Source organism: Empidonax traillii, unplaced genomic scaffold, assembly GCF_003031625.1.
Source record: "Empidonax traillii isolate 1590-97213 ecotype Southwest subspecies unplaced genomic scaffold, ASM303162v1 scaffold1829:size57346, whole genome shotgun sequence".
In the NCBI taxonomy this organism is placed as follows: Eukaryota; Metazoa; Chordata; class Aves; order Passeriformes; family Tyrannidae; genus Empidonax; species Empidonax traillii.
This window is the reverse complement of record NW_020957022.1, coordinates 32,253-48,021: the sequence shown is the minus strand read 5'-3', so window position 1 is coordinate 48,021 and position 15,769 is coordinate 32,253. Positions and strand designations below refer to the sequence as shown.

Below are 15,769 nucleotides of genomic sequence, written 5' to 3'. Positions count from 1 at the left end.
TGGTAGTGTTGAAATCTTGCTGAAAAGCCAGGTGGCTTTGGTTTATCAGTTGGCAGGGAAAGGGAGATGTCTGCAAGGACAGCTGTATCCATCTGGAAGAGACTCTGCCCTGAGCTCCAGACTCCAGGAACAGTTTAGACCTGTTTGGGGCAGCAGGGGCTTTCTGTTTTCACAGGTCAAAAGGTACTGAGAGCAGAGGAACAAGCAAAGTTAACACAGGTTGAGCCTGGGATGACTTTGGGGAAGGTTCAAACACCACCCTGTTCCTCAGGACGGTTTAGGAGCAGCGCCCCAAATATTCCCACACATCTCTGTCTTAAACAAGAAAGCGTTTCTAGGCTTATGTGGGCTCTTGGCCACTCCCTGGGTATCTTTTGTCAGTTAATTTTGGCAGGGGCTTGAAATTTTGATGTTCCCATGAGCAACGATGGTTTAAATCAGCGGACTTTTCGAGGCTGTGTAAGATAAATATTGCATCTGGTATGAACAGCATATAAACACGTGTGTTTATGAAAGTATAAACAAGCAGGTATGAACAGCTGAGGAAACAGCAGACACTGAATGTTCTGTATTGCCCGCTGAGGATGCTGCTTTTTAATTAATCACGTTGGGAAATGGGTGGCTTCTGTCAAGCCTGATAAAACTACAACAGAGACAACTTGTCAGTGGAAGATTCTGTGATGTTAACAACAGGAAGATGGCAGAGATTGCCCTGTTCTGCTCCTGCTGCCCCTTTTCCTCTCCACCCAACAGGAAGGTTAGCAGCAAAAGACCACTCCCAATGATATAAGAGGTTATGGGGTTAACTTTTTTTATCACCCACGAAGAGGAACTTGAAAGATCCAGGCCAGACCCTTTCATACTCACAAGCTGTGGGCACTGAAACTGGGTATGAAATCAACTTACCTAGAGAGTTTGTGTAATAAAATGACTTTCCCTTTCAGTAAATCCCTTTCTTTCACTGATTTTTTTTTTTCCTGCTAATTTCTTACAGACTAAAGTCAGAAAAAACAAGTGGTGTTTATCTGGGATAAGGATTCAAAAAAAACCAGGTGTTGTTTTTTTATCAGGGATGAGGGTTCAGGGAAGAGGTGGAGCCTTGGTGTATTAACATTTTGTTGTTGACTATTGCTGAGTTGGTGACCTGCAGTTCTTATTATTTTTGTGGTAATTAAGAAAGAAATAATTTACCAGGTTTAGCAAAAGCTTGGTATGTTGTTGTGTGATTTCCCATGAAGCCTTCCAATAAATAAGTTCCAGGAAGGGATCTGGTCTGAAGAAGAATCCCAAATACTTTTTGGAACACTAGTCATTTTAAGTGCAGTGTATGGCTGGTGAATGTCATCACTCTTGGCCGTTATTATAAATTGTTATCACTTGTTGTCATTGTTACATCACGTTCTGCGATTGGATTCCAGTTTGAGTGTTTTATGACAGCACAGACGTCTTTAATTAAAATTCATGTTCAGCCACCCCTGAACAGAAGCCGGGGGAGGAAGTGCTTTGAACACAGAAGGAATTTCTCTGCTGTTCACGGGAGTGAAGCCCCAAATTTTCTCTGAAGTTCAGGTTTACACTACTGATTTCCATCAGCAGCAGCGCTATTATCCATCCCGGAGAGCTGCTGGAACCGACTCTGCGCTGTCCCTGTGGATCACTCACATTTAGGACGTTTCCTGCTTTAAGCAAGCGGTGTTCTTGGTTTTATTTTTAGTCTTCTAAGTCAGACTTGTAATTTGCTTTTATTCATAGCCCTCGAGGCTGCACTGGGTGAGTAAGGAGCTCTACCGGGACGCGTCACCGCTCCATCGGGAATACCGCGATCCCACCGCTGGGACGAGGCGGGGGAAGGACGGGGAGGGTGCCGGGCACTTCCTTCCATTCTCCCCCTACTGCAGCCAGGCACTTGCCCGCCAGTACCCATCCCTCTTGCTGCCTTCCCGGCTGGCATTCCGACTGGCATTCCTGGCTCCAAGGTGTGTTTCGGGGAGCGGCGTGGCTATCGGTGCGGGGCGGGATGGGGAGGCGCAGCCTGGCATCGCCCCGATAGGAAACGTGAGCCTCCAGAGCCTCGGTGGCCCCGGAGAGGATTCCCCCGGGGGAGCCTCTTTAAAGCTGAAAGACTTTCAGGAAGAAACTTTCTGGAAGTGTTCGGAGAGAGGAGCGGTTGGGAAGGCGCAGGGGGGGCACGGGAGGTGGTCTGGGGAGAGCCCCCCGAGGTGGGCTCAGTGGGTTGGGAAAGGCGGGCACAGTGAAGAAATGAAAGATTCGCGCTTTGCTTGCCCCCAGTCCGAGTCTTGAACACCTTTTCCCCCTTTCTTCTGATACTTTGTGTTTTTGCTGTTGTTTTTTTTGTTGTTGTTATTTGTGTGGAGTTTGTGAGTGAGTTTTTTTTGTGTGTGTCTTTTTTTTTTTTTTTTTTTTTTTTTTTTTTTTTTTTTTTTTTTTTTTTTTTTTTTTTTTTTTTTTTTTTTTTTTTTTTTTTTTTTTTTTTTTTTTTTTTTTTTTTTTTTTTTTTTTTTTTTTTTTTTTTTAAGGATGATTGGACTTGTGATCCTAAGGACTTTCTTTTTTTTCCTTTCCTTTGGTGCCCCATATAGCTACTTGTTCTTCATGGTGTGAAACCTTTTGTCTTCCCGGCCTGTGCCTGATGGCGCATTAAGGTGCCCCAAGGCGGTGACACACAGAAGGCTGGAGTTGAAAACTCTGCTTGCCTGCAGGTGTGGCACGTCTTTCACTGCTTTATAAACACTTCTTGACCTCGGTGTTTTCTGCTGGCTATGCTGGCCCTTGATCTGCTTGCTTTTAAAAGGAGTACCTGTCCGAATTTCTTAGTGCTTACATATCTGGCTACGCTGTATTATCTGGCAAACTGCTCGTTGGGCTTGTGGCTGATGGATCCTTGTTTCCTGGTTTTTACACATCAGAACTTGATCTCTGTGCTTGGTAACTGCAGAGCTGTATCAGGGCTTGCTTTAGCACTGTGTTTAAAATGCAAAGGCAGGCTGCTGGTTGTCAGTGTGTGCGTTGTGTGCACAAGGAATTTGTTTTAAATACGTTTTTCTTCCTCCTGTCGTTCATTTATTTATTCATCAGCCCTCCTTTTTTTAATCTGTACAACATAAAAATGCTTTGCAGTCGATTCTCCCTTCTGTGAGAATCTTTAAAAGGCTGGGATTTCCTTGTGTTCTTGACAGAAGATGCTTCTGAGATTCACCAGCTGGTTTTGCAGGCATTGCTAAAATCTCAGCAGCGGGTGGAGTGTGTCACAGAGCTATTCTGTGCAAAATAATGTTTCCACTTGGATATAATGCCAGCTTCAGGTAGGTCTGCAATTCAGCTGTGTTGTGGCAATATCAGCTGAGGGAACAGGGCAATGAGACCTGCCAAATCTTACTGCCTAAACACAGATTTTTTTTTTTTTTTTCTCACATGGCAAACCTACCCTTAATTTTTGCACCCTGATGGCATGATATCACCAAAAAGTGGTCTGTCATTGAGTCACTCATCTCTCCTTGTCTTCCTTCAGGTGAAGCAGATTTCCTCTTCCAAAATGACCTTCCCCTTTCTGGTTTTGTGTCTGGCATGTTCTGGGCTTGGAATGGCAAAGGGTAAGTTGAATTTCCTGCAATCTGCTTGAAAGCTGTTTGGGAACCGGTTTCAGATTCCTGAGGCTCCAACAGTCAGAGTAAGAGATAAAAGTAGCTGAGATGTAGATTGCTGATGCTGTTAGATACATGCTGAGGCAGAGACATGGAGCTGACAGGTGTGACATAACACCTCCCAGAAGCAGCATTTTGAGAAGGCAAGAGACAAGCAGCGTCCCATAACTATGATGACACTGGACACGACTGTTCACCTGAGTTCAGTTTCCCATTGTGGAACCTTCCCTAAGGAACAAAGCTCTGTTTTTTTATTTCTCTCCGTCTCGAATGTGCTGTGAGCTCTAAAACTACGTGGTCCAGAAACTCTTCTTGAGCCATGTTTACTCCTCTGAGAAAGGCTTGGTGTGTAAATCCCTGATGCAACTCAATCTTCCTCTAGCTCTTGGGAAACAAAAATTGAGTGTGTGCTGAATGGGAAGATGGGAGCTTGATTTAGTGACACTGGAGAAGGAAGTCTACAGGGATGGGTACAGAAATAGGCTGAGTCTTTTGTCATTTGAACAGTTTAGAAGAAAACCAGCGCCTCAGGCAGTGTAAATCAACATCAGCGATTTCTAGGAGTACTCAAGAGAAGGACTTTTTGGTGGAAGAATGTAACTGGAGGAGTTGTTGTGTCTGTGGGTAATCCAGGCCTTAGAATCAGCATTAAACTTCTGAATATGTGTGATATCTGCCCCTGTGACTATTTTATGTCCCTGCAGTTGTTCCCCAGGCTGAAGAAATCCAAGTGAGGGTGGGTGACAACACACCTCTGAGCTGTGCCCTGACAGAACCCATGGATGTCGTGCAAGTGACGTGGCAAAAGGGCTCTGAGAAGTCCCATAAGAACATAGCCACATACAGCAAGCTGAAAGGATTGAAGATTCACAAGTCCTATCAAGACCGGATGAATTTCACAAGCCTGGGGCTCAACGAGACCAGCATCACTTTTTGGGACGCCACGATGGATGATTCAGGATGTTACCTGTGCCTCTTCAACACTTTCCCCTCGGGCTCCGTCTCTGGACGAACCTGCCTGAGTGTTTTTGGTGAGGTTCCCTGCAGGGATGTGTTTCTGGTGGAATAAGAGGTGTTTTGTCACCCACAGTATGTCCTGGGGCAGATTCAGGAACAGGAGCATCCCTTGGTGGAACAGGATGCAGAAACAGGGCATTACTGCTGTGAGCAAGACTCTGGGGGTCACATTCAAGACTCTTGTGGTGGTTTGGGCTCTTGGTTGTTACTCCTTGAGTAGCAAGGAGTGGGATCTCTGCAAGCCCATGGGCAGTCCCAGATGCGACTTTGGCAAACCAACACTGCCTGTTGCTGTTTGCTCTCAGTGCCAGCAACAACCCCAGTGCTCTGAGCTGTGACAAATTGATAGAGAATTAGCAGATGGGACCAAGAAATGGTTTTACTGAGCAGATTATTTTAATACCTGGATTTCAGATTAAGTGAAATGTTTGGGGTACATAACTCGTGGATAGGGGGAGGAGTTTTGAGTCCTGGAGGGAACCTGACCCGGTGAGCGCTTCTTTGGGCTCAGTGTGAATGCAGCAAGCTTTGCTCTGGTTCATGATGGTTTGGCTGCTGTTACTGCCTGTGACCAGGAGCTCGTTGTGGTGATGGACTGTCTCATTTGTGTGTTGGAAGGTCTCAATGCATCTGTCCACTACAACATCTCTGAGGGTCACTTGGTAGCCGTCTGTAGCGCTGTTGGCTTCCCAGAGCCCACCGTCACCTGGAACAACCTGTTCGATTCTGCTCCTACACAGGAGGTGGTCAGTCACGCCAGTGGGGTGGTGTCCATCACCAGCACACTGCAAGTCCACAACCCTCAGAGGATCGGGGCACAGGGCTTGATCTGCAGAGTGAACAACACGAACGAGGCGAGGGAACTGCCAGTGAAAATTAGCGGAGGTGGGTGAATGATGCAAGCACCCTCTTGGTGTTCTCTTGTTTGGGTAGGAGTCTGCTGGGAAGAGGAGGGAGTGAGAGGTGTGTGTGTGTGTGTCAAGAATTAAGAAATGAAATCCTATTTGCATTTGTTGCTGCCTTTGAAACAGTGACATACTCGAGTCCTATCCAAGGAGGGGAGGGGAAAGCCAAACTGTGGGTTTCAGAGGCACCACGTGTTTTGCAGCAAGTCAAACTTCAGTTTTTCACACAGGCCTTCGTAATTGAACAACCTAAAAATAAGTATATCACCTGCTATCTACCCAGGTGAAGTAAAAACTCCATGGGTTGCTTAATGACCACAGAAGTGGAAGTTTTGAAATTCGTAACAAGCTATCTCTGAACCAAAAGTTTGTGTTTAACTTACCACATGCTCTTGTTGTGTTTTAACCTGTGTATTTTTAATTTATGAATTTAGAAGAGCAGCAGAGCCTCATCCTGTGTAAATCAGCATAACTTTATTGATTTCTGTGAGAGAGCACAGGAGAAGGACTTGGCACTAGAGATGTAGGAAGGAGGGAATAGTCATGGTGAGGAAGGAATAGTATTTCCAGGCATACAGGGGGGCAGCCAGCTGAAGATGCTTGTGTTGGGTTTGTGCAGACATCTTAAATACATAAATGTAACATCTGAATACCTTGTAGTATTCTTTTATTTCTTTTTCCAACGTTCTGCTCTGCTGGAAAGACTTTCACCCCAGTTTTACAGATGAGAAGGAGAAACATTAAAAGATGAATTACCATTTTTAGCTCATACAGAAGTATTGACTTCATGTGTCTCCAAACTCAGAACCTTAAAGGGGAGACCACTGATAAATTAGGACAGGAAAAGCAGCACATAAATGTGGGTTAATTCTGAAATTAGATGCTCAAGAAGTGATTGCTACGGGAATATTAGTACAGAGCAAGATCTGCCTTTTAATATTTTCTCTCTAAAACTTAAAACCCCTTCAAATCCAGTTCTTAATTCTGAACTAGCCTAATTGAAAAAGCATGCTAAATCTTTCTCCTGTCCGAATTTCAGTATTCTTTTTGTTTTGACCTTTTGAAAAGAAAATATGTGTCTCAGAAAGCAGGAAGCTAAGACTGTTTTTTCTTGCTAGGAGAACAAAAAATCAGCTGACAGCTTGTTGTTTTAGCAGTCTTAACGTTCTAGAGGATGAGAAATTCCAATGAATAGTTCCATCTAGCTAGATGAGGATTCATAAATTCACTCTCTGTTTTGAGCAATCTCTGCTTTCATGTATTTCAGCAATGCCTTTCACAACATCAGAGCTTGTCACTAACCAGACATCCTCCTGCCCCTCTTGGCTTATTTTCTTTATAAACCAGCTTCGTTCGGTGTGTCCTTTGTTTTGTTTCCACAGAAGAGGGACCCTCATTGCTTTGGCTGGTGATCATTGCTGTGATTGTAATCGTTGTTGTAGCTGTGTGTTTGCTCTTCTGGAGGAAGAAAATATGCCGGAGGTGTTGAAGTGGTGAGTCCCTGATGTGTGGGAACTAGTGGTTTTTCCTCAGGGGAAAAGTTTTCCAGTGGTTTTCCCCTCAGGGGGGAAAAGTTTTCTACTGGTCACAGCACCGTTTTTACTAATAGCATGCTAAAAATAAATAAATCAGGGGAGTGGGGGGGACTTAAGAAATGACAGAAATTTGATGATCAGTGGTAGTTTCACTGGTGTTCAACCAAATCAAAATGCTGTGTCACAAAAGCAGGATTTGAGTGACTTTTTTTTTTGTGAAAAGCAGGACTTGAGCGAATTGTTTGTGTTCCTTCCCGTCTATCGTGGGTTTTGAGTAGCAAGTTCCAGGATGTGACTTCTGCAGTGAGCTTGTAGTTTTTATCAGTCTTATAAGGGCAGCGTTACTTTAACCAGAGCAACTTTTGGCCAGCTGATCCTCTTCCTTCACACAGTGGAGGAAGGAATTCCTGATAAAAGCAATGTGTAGTCCATCTTCCTAATGCACATTTGTTTCCTGAAGTCCTCATTAATTAGTTTGCTGTAAAAACTCCCATAGTGGTGCAGTTTGATCACTCTATCACAATCAGTTTTGTTTTTTGTTTGTTTGTTTGTTTTGTTTTGTTTTTGGTTTTTGTGTGTGTTTTGTTTGTTTTAATTTATTTTATTATCCCCAGGATGCTCTTTTTGTGCCTGTTTCTAGGGGTTACTTAATATTTCTCTTGGATATAATTATAACTGTCATTTCCCTGGGAATCCTTAGAATACCTGTGGAACTGCAGCAATTTTAAGCACTATATTTCCAGTGTGTTACCACTCCACAAACACCATATTGTAACGAGGAAATCCCCTAACCCTCCTTGGATATGGATCCTTGTCTGGTTTTGTGGTGACTTGTTTTTGGTTTTGGGGTTTTTTTTCCCTTAATTGTCTGTGACATATTTTTCTGCTTTTTCAAGTTGCAGTTGATTCCCCCCAAAGCCAGGAACACCCTGCAGAAAGCCCTTTTCTGGTTTTATGCTCTACTGTGCTCACATTGTGTTGGAATGAGAGGCAGTGCCCACGTACATACTTTTTTGGAAGGGATTTTTGTGACCTCACAACAGAGGGCTGGAAAACATCAGTCTGACTGGACTTTAATGGTGCTCTTCATTCTGCACCAGATAACAAGCACTGCCTTTATAGTCTGGTCAAGCTGCCCATGAAGTAAAACAAAAGCTCTTTATCTGGCTGGCTGGGGACACTTCTCTGACCAAGTTGCTGCTGCTCTTGAGAGTATGGATGGCTTTTTTTTTTTCCTTGCTTTTCTGTTGGTTGTTTCCTTCCTCTTTGTGGTAGGATCAGGTCAAGGGCTGGGGGGGTTGAGATTTGATGTCCCACCCCCCTCCCCAGGGTGTTTTCCTTGTGTACCACTTACAGAGCAGAGATCTGTTCTGCAGTTCTCCCTGAAAGAGAGACACTTCCCATGTGGAGTGTCCTCACAATGCCTGGCAAAAAGTCACTTGTCTGGGGACAAACCGAGTGGCCTTTGTGGCGAGTGCAGATGGAAAACTCCATCTCTGCATCTCCATCTCTGACAAGCAGAAGTGAATTTAGCTGTGCCTCTCACTCAATACAATGAATCAGCAGGCAAAATCCCATCCCCCCCCAGCCTTTCTTGGTGCTACTCTTATAAAAAAGGTACAATTTCCTTCTTGACTCAACCAATAGAGCTTATTTACACCAAGGTAAAGCGATCAGTTAACAAGCCAAGAGCCTGGGTTGAAGCAAAACAAAGCCTTGTTAGCCTGAATAAATTCCTGTGACTTAACTCTCCTTTACATGTCTCAACCTGACTGCCTTCCACGACATCAGTTGCTTCCTTCAAGGCTTGCAGGATAATCTTATTTCAGCCTGGCCAATTAAAAAGCTTTATAGTTAGTTCGCAGGATGTCTGTGAGGGGATAAAATTCCACATGTGCTTGTTTTTGTTTTCCAGGAGGCTTGTGGTGACTTGCAGTGGCCCAGCAAGGGCTGTTTCACCACTGCATAGAAAGACCAGAATGATTTCTTTTGGTTTGTGTTGATTTTTAAGCATGGGGCAGCTTATGCAGCTTTTGCCGTGTGGAAAGGTGAATAAATAGTCAAATAGTACATTTGTATTTAAAAAAAAAAGTGACAGCAACAGGTCAGAAAAACATGGGGCTTGTCGATGAATAGATCTGATGTGACCTAAGAAAGCTGGAAGGAGAACACTTGAAGAGTCATAAAAGAAGAGATTAGGTCAGATGAAAAAATTCCATTCTGTGGAAAGTGCCAGCATAGGAATTTTACGGGGGTGGTTTTTTTTTGTTGTTTAAAAACCAAAACCTTTGGTTTTTCCTCCAGGTGGAAATTTTCTGGAAGTCAGACGTGAGCAGCGTTTTATGCCTTTTGTCAGAGGGGTGGACATGATGGATTTTTCCAGCCCTAATTATTCTGTGTTTGAATACAAGCAACTGCATTTCAAAGAAATACTGAACCTCAGTGTGCTTCACATTTTACAGAAACACTATAAAACAAGTTGAAAATAGCTTTTTGTCACCAGCTGGGGATTACTTGATACCCTGAATAGGGATTTAAGATGCCCTGATTGTTGTTTTTTTTTCAGAAGTTGCTACAAATAGTATAGATTTGGGTTTGTTAAGTGGCAAACAGCAACTTGATTGATCAGCTGTAATACCCAGGTACCAGAAACCCAAATTTTGGTGTCCTGAAAGGCTGGGAAATAAGTCTTGTGCAGGAAATTCCAGTTATTTGGAAAACTTGACATAAACAAGAGCTTAGAGACACTTTCCATTGCTTTAGACACTTTCCATTGCTTTGTTTATAGTCAAAATAGCAATTAATTCTGGAAGAGCCACTATAGCAGTGGTCTCTTGTGTTTATTCAGTTTGGGGAAGGCTTTGTTTCAAAGTTTTGGCTTAGAATTGTGGCAATTCTTATTTTATCTTACAACTTGACTTGTTTTTTCAGTGGATTTGCTTTGACCTACATCTGGATTTACTATTCGTGAGAGACTTGGTAGTTGAGAACAACAGAGCTGCTTGGGTTTAGGGGACTTTTCAGAATAATTTTTCCAGAAAAGACAGGCTAAATACCAGACATTCAGATTATAAACTCAGGCCTTAGCTCCCTCTTTCATGAGGCAGATGGATCTAACTTGCCCTGCTCACAAAGGAATGGGTGTTTGGGAGTCATGTCCCAGCTGGGGAGGCTCATTTTAGAGTTTCTTGGTTTCCTCTCAAGTGTGGCTTTATCATGAGTAGGAGGTTTATATATTTATCCTATTTTTAATTCCCAGAAAAATGGCAAAAAAACCCGTGCAGTGAATACACAACAGCCTCATTGCTCTGCCCTTCTTAACACTACCCACACACACAAAAAAAAGAACAGAAAGCAAACAAAAATCCAGACAAACCCCAACCCCCCCCCCCCCCCCAAAAACCACAGTGTAAAAATATTGTAGCCAAACAGACCAAAACAGAGCTAATGAGGGGGGAACTAAAAAAAAGATTACAAGCAAAACAACCCTCATTACAAAAATGTCAGCCAAGAGGTAATTCTGCTGTCAGCTGCCCCCCAGGTTTCCCACAGGCGTAAATATTTTGCAGCCCAAGTGAAGATGGTTTTGGGTTTCATCATCCACTGCTTCCAGACAGCACCTGCTCCCTGGTAGACCACTTAATTTTCTGTTCAGGATGAAATAAATCCTGTTTGTTGCAGACAGGGTGGAGGTGGTGGTTGTAGGAAACATCCCAGAATTTGTCCTGCCCATCCAAAGGAGAAGTGTTGAACTCTGTGCTGCTAAAAAGCTGGTTTTTTGCCAACAAGGTGGCTTTTGCTGTGGGGTGCCAACAGCATTTCCATCCTGTCCATCATATTTGTGCTTTTGGATATAACCAGAAAATAAAATGCAGCTGAAAGGCAGCGAAAATAGCACTCCTGTGATAAATGAATAGTTACCTTGCTGTTTCAGTTCCTTGGCAAGAATTATTGATATGCTCAATTCCAGAACACTCTGCAAAATACTCTGGCTGTATGAAGGGTTTTTAGACAAGGAGATGGAAACATTTTTTTATGCTCTTCTTCATGAAAAGAAAAGGTGCCATATATTTGGTCACTGTCTTCAAAGCCAGGTGATGATAGTGTTATAAATTGGATCTCAGACACCAGAAAGACATTCTGAAATATCAAACTGTTTATATGCTCCATATAAAACCTTACAGCTTTTATCCTGGTGTTTTACCAACCAGGAAAGTCAGTTTGCTTTTCACAGTTTATGAATCCTTTCAGGGTTCTGTGTCTTTCTTCTCTCGCTGTCTTATCCTGAATTCTGCAGTGTGTGTGACTTCCAGAATAAAAAAAAAAAAAAAAAAGGCAGGGAAGGTCCTACAGTTGTTCACCAAAGGGCAATTTTGTGACTGTTGTTCCCCACTTTCCCCACTGTGCATTTCTCTCCCCCCTCGCTCTTGAGGCAGCAACACAGTGGCCACAATTCATCCTTTTTCCTGCCTTTTTTTTTTCTTTCTTTCTTTCTTTGTTTTCTAGGATCCTTGAGGATTTCCATTCCCCTTCCAGATCATCAGAGGCCAGCAACCCAAAGTTGACAATAGAAATAATGACTGGACTGGCTGGAAAGAAGCAGCCAAAAAAAGAAGATACATACCCTGCCCTACCTAGACACCGAGTTATCACTGAAATGACTAACACAATGTGGTTTTTATCCAGCCTGGACCCTTCATCTTAACAAGTAGGATCAGAGGGACCACTTAGTCCTCCCCTCTGCTGTGCCAAAACCCTCTCTGCTTGTGCCACTCATGGTACTGCTGCTGTGAAAATCAGCTTCCTCCAGCTGAGACTGGAAAACAACCACGGATGGAAGCTCTGCAGACTCTCTGGGGATCCTCTTCCAGTGCCTGACTGCTCCTGTAGTAGGGAAGGGTTTAATTTTTGCCAGCCTCCGTCTGCAGTTTCACTTGCAACAACTTTGAGTTCATCGCCCTCTTCCCATGGTCTGGTTTTCCTTCTCTTATCCAGCTATTCCAGCTCCTTTTCCTCAGTGAATGTGTCACTGTGCCAAAGGCAGCATTGCTTAACTCTCTCTCCAAAAACACCTTCTGGACTCAAAAACCACAGGACTCGAGGCCACAGGAACTCAAACCACCCTGAATTTGTCAGAATTACTGGGGAAGAGCAATAGGGGACTCCAAGCAGGTGACAGGTTAAAGAAAGCAGCAGTTGGGAAAGAAGAATTACGTGTAATTTATGTAATATATAAGTATTGTACTTTATTTGACCTGTTTGAGTTGGGATAGAGTTCATTTTATGTACAGTTCCTAAACCCTGACAGCCCCTGAGCACCTTCCCAGGGCGAGGGTTGCTGAAACCAAGCCTACCTCGAGGTGTACATTTAGTGGCCCATTTCACTGACAGGATAGATGGAAAGGCTTCAGGGGGTCCTCTGGTGATTTTTCTTCAGCTGGTGAGTTAAATGTTTTGGGTTTTCCTTCTGTCTGAGTGTCACTGTATTGGGATCACTACCAGCACCATCTTTTGGGTTGGATCAGCGTTTATTTGTGCACCTGAAATACTCCATCTCTCTGAGTGTGTCGAACTTCCCAAGTGCCCTTTTTTTGTCTTGTGCTTTTCAAGTCCTGTGTTTACCAAGAGTACAGACTGTCAGTCTGAAACATCTACAGAGGAATTACAAAATTTGGGACTCAGTGTTAGAGCCAGTGTTTTGTTGTTTCCAGAGCAGTGGCAAAACTCTGTGTGTTTGTCTCAGTGTATTAGTGAGGGTGCGAGGGATGATATTTACTATTGTAAGTGAAACATGGATTATTTATTTATAGGTTTTACTTTTTCTAATTAAAAAATAACTCTTCTCCACCCAATGCATCAACTAGGTGTTTTTTGTTTTTTTTTTTTTTTTTTTTTTTTTTTTTTTTTTTTTTTTAAAAAAAAAAAAAAAAAAAATTTGAACAAAACTTTTGAGAGGAACTTAAGGAAGCAGCTGAGGTTTATTTCAGATTTGGAAATAACTTCAGTAAATCAAACCAGTGCATTTTATCTGTTTACCAGTATTGTTTGTGTCACTTTCCTTGCTTGGTTATTCTTTATCTGAAGTTTCATGCTCTGCTGATAAGTTGTCTCGTTTTCTATATTCCCCTTGCTGAAAAGAAGCCAAATAAAGCAACTTGGAACATCAGCCCTCACGATTCCTTTTGTTTGTAGCACACCCTGAGCTTTCATAAATCCACCAGAGAAGCATCACAGGTGAGCTCTGAGTGCATGAATAATTCCTTTGGGAGAGGCAGCCGTGGCCCAGTGTATCCTTTAAGACATGTGGACTTGGGAGATGAATTGGGAAACCACAGTTTGTGTTTCTCATGGCATTGATTTGCACTTTTCCTCTTAAGAGATGTGAGAGTGAGGAACGTGGCTGTAGTTCAAACAACGTTTTATCTCCCTGGAGGAGTCGAGGGATTGTGTCCCAGATCTTGCATTCCCCGTGTAAGGCAGCATTTTGTTGTTTGTCTGAGTTCCACCACTTGGTAGATTAAAATACACAGTAATTTGTTGCAGAGGTTTTTGAGATTGCAACATAAACGCCTCCTCTTGACTCTTTGTTTGTTTGTTTCTTTTTTTTCAGGGAAACAAATGCTTGCTGCTGGAGAATTTCCTACTGGATGATGACCATCCCTCACTGTGAGTGACAGGGGTTTGTTGTGTCTTCTCCTGGGAATTTGTCGCAATAGAACAAGGGGGAATGGTTTAAAACTAAAAGAGGATCAATTTAAATTAAATATATATATATATAAGGAAAAAATATTTTACAGTGAGAGTGGTAAAAGGCTGCCCAAAGAGGTGGTGGATGCCTATTTCTGGAAACATTTTATGTCAGGTTGGAGCAACCTGGTCTAGTTGATGTCCTTGCTGATTGCAGGGGGGTTGGACTAAATGACCTTTAAGCTCTTTTCCAACCCAGACTCTTGTGTGAGTTTACAAATTTGGCACTCTGAGGTCAGCCAGGCCACTTTTCCTTGCACAAATCCCAGGCAGAAGAGCAATTTTTGCCTTGCACAAAGAGCAGAAGGGCTGCTGGCCTGGCCCAGGAGCTCCTGGCAGAGTTGGGGGTCAAGTGAAAAGTAGATTGGCCGCCCTCCTCATCTTGCAGAACGACGCATTTCCTCAGGGAAACCTCAAGGTTGCTTTTTTTGGCTGCCATCCTGGTGCTCAAAACCTGTCAGAGTGTTTGCTTTAGTTTCCAAGCCATTGTTTAGTGCCTACAGCTGTCTCCTCTCTTTGTGTGCCTCTGTCCCTGGCCCTCTCAAGGATGCCATCACTCCTGGTCCTGCATTGTGCTGGCATGTGGGACAGGAAGGTGACATGTCTGTGAGAGATAACAACTCCCCTCCACCACCAGAGAAGGTCTCCAAACCCCCCGCAGGGTTCCTAGGAGAGGGGGAATTTGCAAATCAAACAAACAAACAAAAAAATCTCTTCTGCTGGCAGTGTGAGCACTTTGTTTTTGCCCTCAGTGTTTTCTCGTTCCCTGCCATGCTGAGGTCGGGGCAGCTGCTCCAGCTGCCTCTGAAGTGGTGCATTTGTGCTTGTGCTTTTCCCCTTAATCCTTCCCCCGTGGATTTTTGCCTGTCCACAACGCATTTCCAGGTTGTTTGCTTGCCTTGCCTTGAGGGGCTGCCTTCTGATTTGGGAACAGCTATGAGCTTTCACAGGAGCCACTCTCACTGTGTGGTCACTGGGACCCAGGGGGATGAAAACACCTTCCCTGCTGACTGAGATGCTGTTTGCTTTGAGAGCATCGTGGCAAGCTACTCTCGAAGTCTGCTCCATAACAAGATGTCAAGGAAGGAAGTGCAGGATAATTTTAGGAGCTAACAGGATGCAAGGTGGGATTTTTGTCTGGATTCATTTGTTGTTTTTTTTTTTTTTATTTTCCTTAAGATGGGTTGACTTTAGTGGCAGAATCAGCACTGAACAAGAATTTGCATGTTGATGAGCATTATTTATGAGCCAGGAAGGCTTAAAAGTCTTTCAGCTTCAAGTGGAAAGCACTTCAATGTGTTTTTCTGAGACCATGTTCAATGGGTGTCCTGGGAGATGGGAATAACTGGAGCTCAGTGCTCTGCCTGCAAGAGGGAAGTGTGGCCACCTGCACTGACACAACTGGGCAGCAAAGAACAGGATTGCAGCCCCAGCCTTACTAATTTCCTTAAGGAAACAGAGGAGATGGATTTTTATTGCTAATTCCAGTCTAGTGAACCTCTTCTGGAAAACGATTCAGCTGATTGTAGTGGCTGACAAAAGGAAGTTGGGTGTTTCCCACTCCTTATTTAAAGCAGAGTTTAAGCAGGTTGTTTTTTTGGCTGCTGAAGCATGAATCAGGCACATGGCCTGTTCTGGTAAGGGTTTATTAATGTATTTTGGTAAGGAAACGCATTCTGAGAGAATGATTTATATTTAATTTCACCCACTCCTAAAGTGTTCCCGATTTCAACTTCTCTCTTCCTGAGTATGTCTTTCCCTGTTCAGGCTTCCCTGATTTATTGTTCCCCTGGACAAGTTCCTTCCTGGCCACTCTTGTTCTTTGCAAAGGACTTTTACCTGAAATGTGTTTGTTTTGGTTTTTTTTGTTTTCTTTTTGGTTATCTGGGCACACTCTCCATCT

At 43.4% G+C, this 15,769-nt stretch overlaps 1 protein-coding gene across 1 annotated transcript; it reads left to right on the top strand.

The window, feature by feature from the left end:
- The first annotated feature begins 825 nt into the window (after positions 1–825).
- CD200 (CD200 molecule) lies at positions 826–11,723 on the top strand. The gene is made up of 6 exons (XM_027908768.1): positions 826–872; positions 3,530–3,611; positions 4,367–4,693; positions 5,298–5,564; positions 6,967–7,077; positions 11,626–11,723. The coding sequence occupies exons 2-5, from the start codon at positions 3,554–3,556 to the stop codon at positions 7,071–7,073; spliced, it is 759 nt and encodes a 252-aa protein (XP_027764569.1). The 5' UTR covers positions 826–872; positions 3,530–3,553; the 3' UTR covers positions 7,074–7,077; positions 11,626–11,723.
- Positions 11,724–15,769: the final 4,046 nt, after the last annotated feature.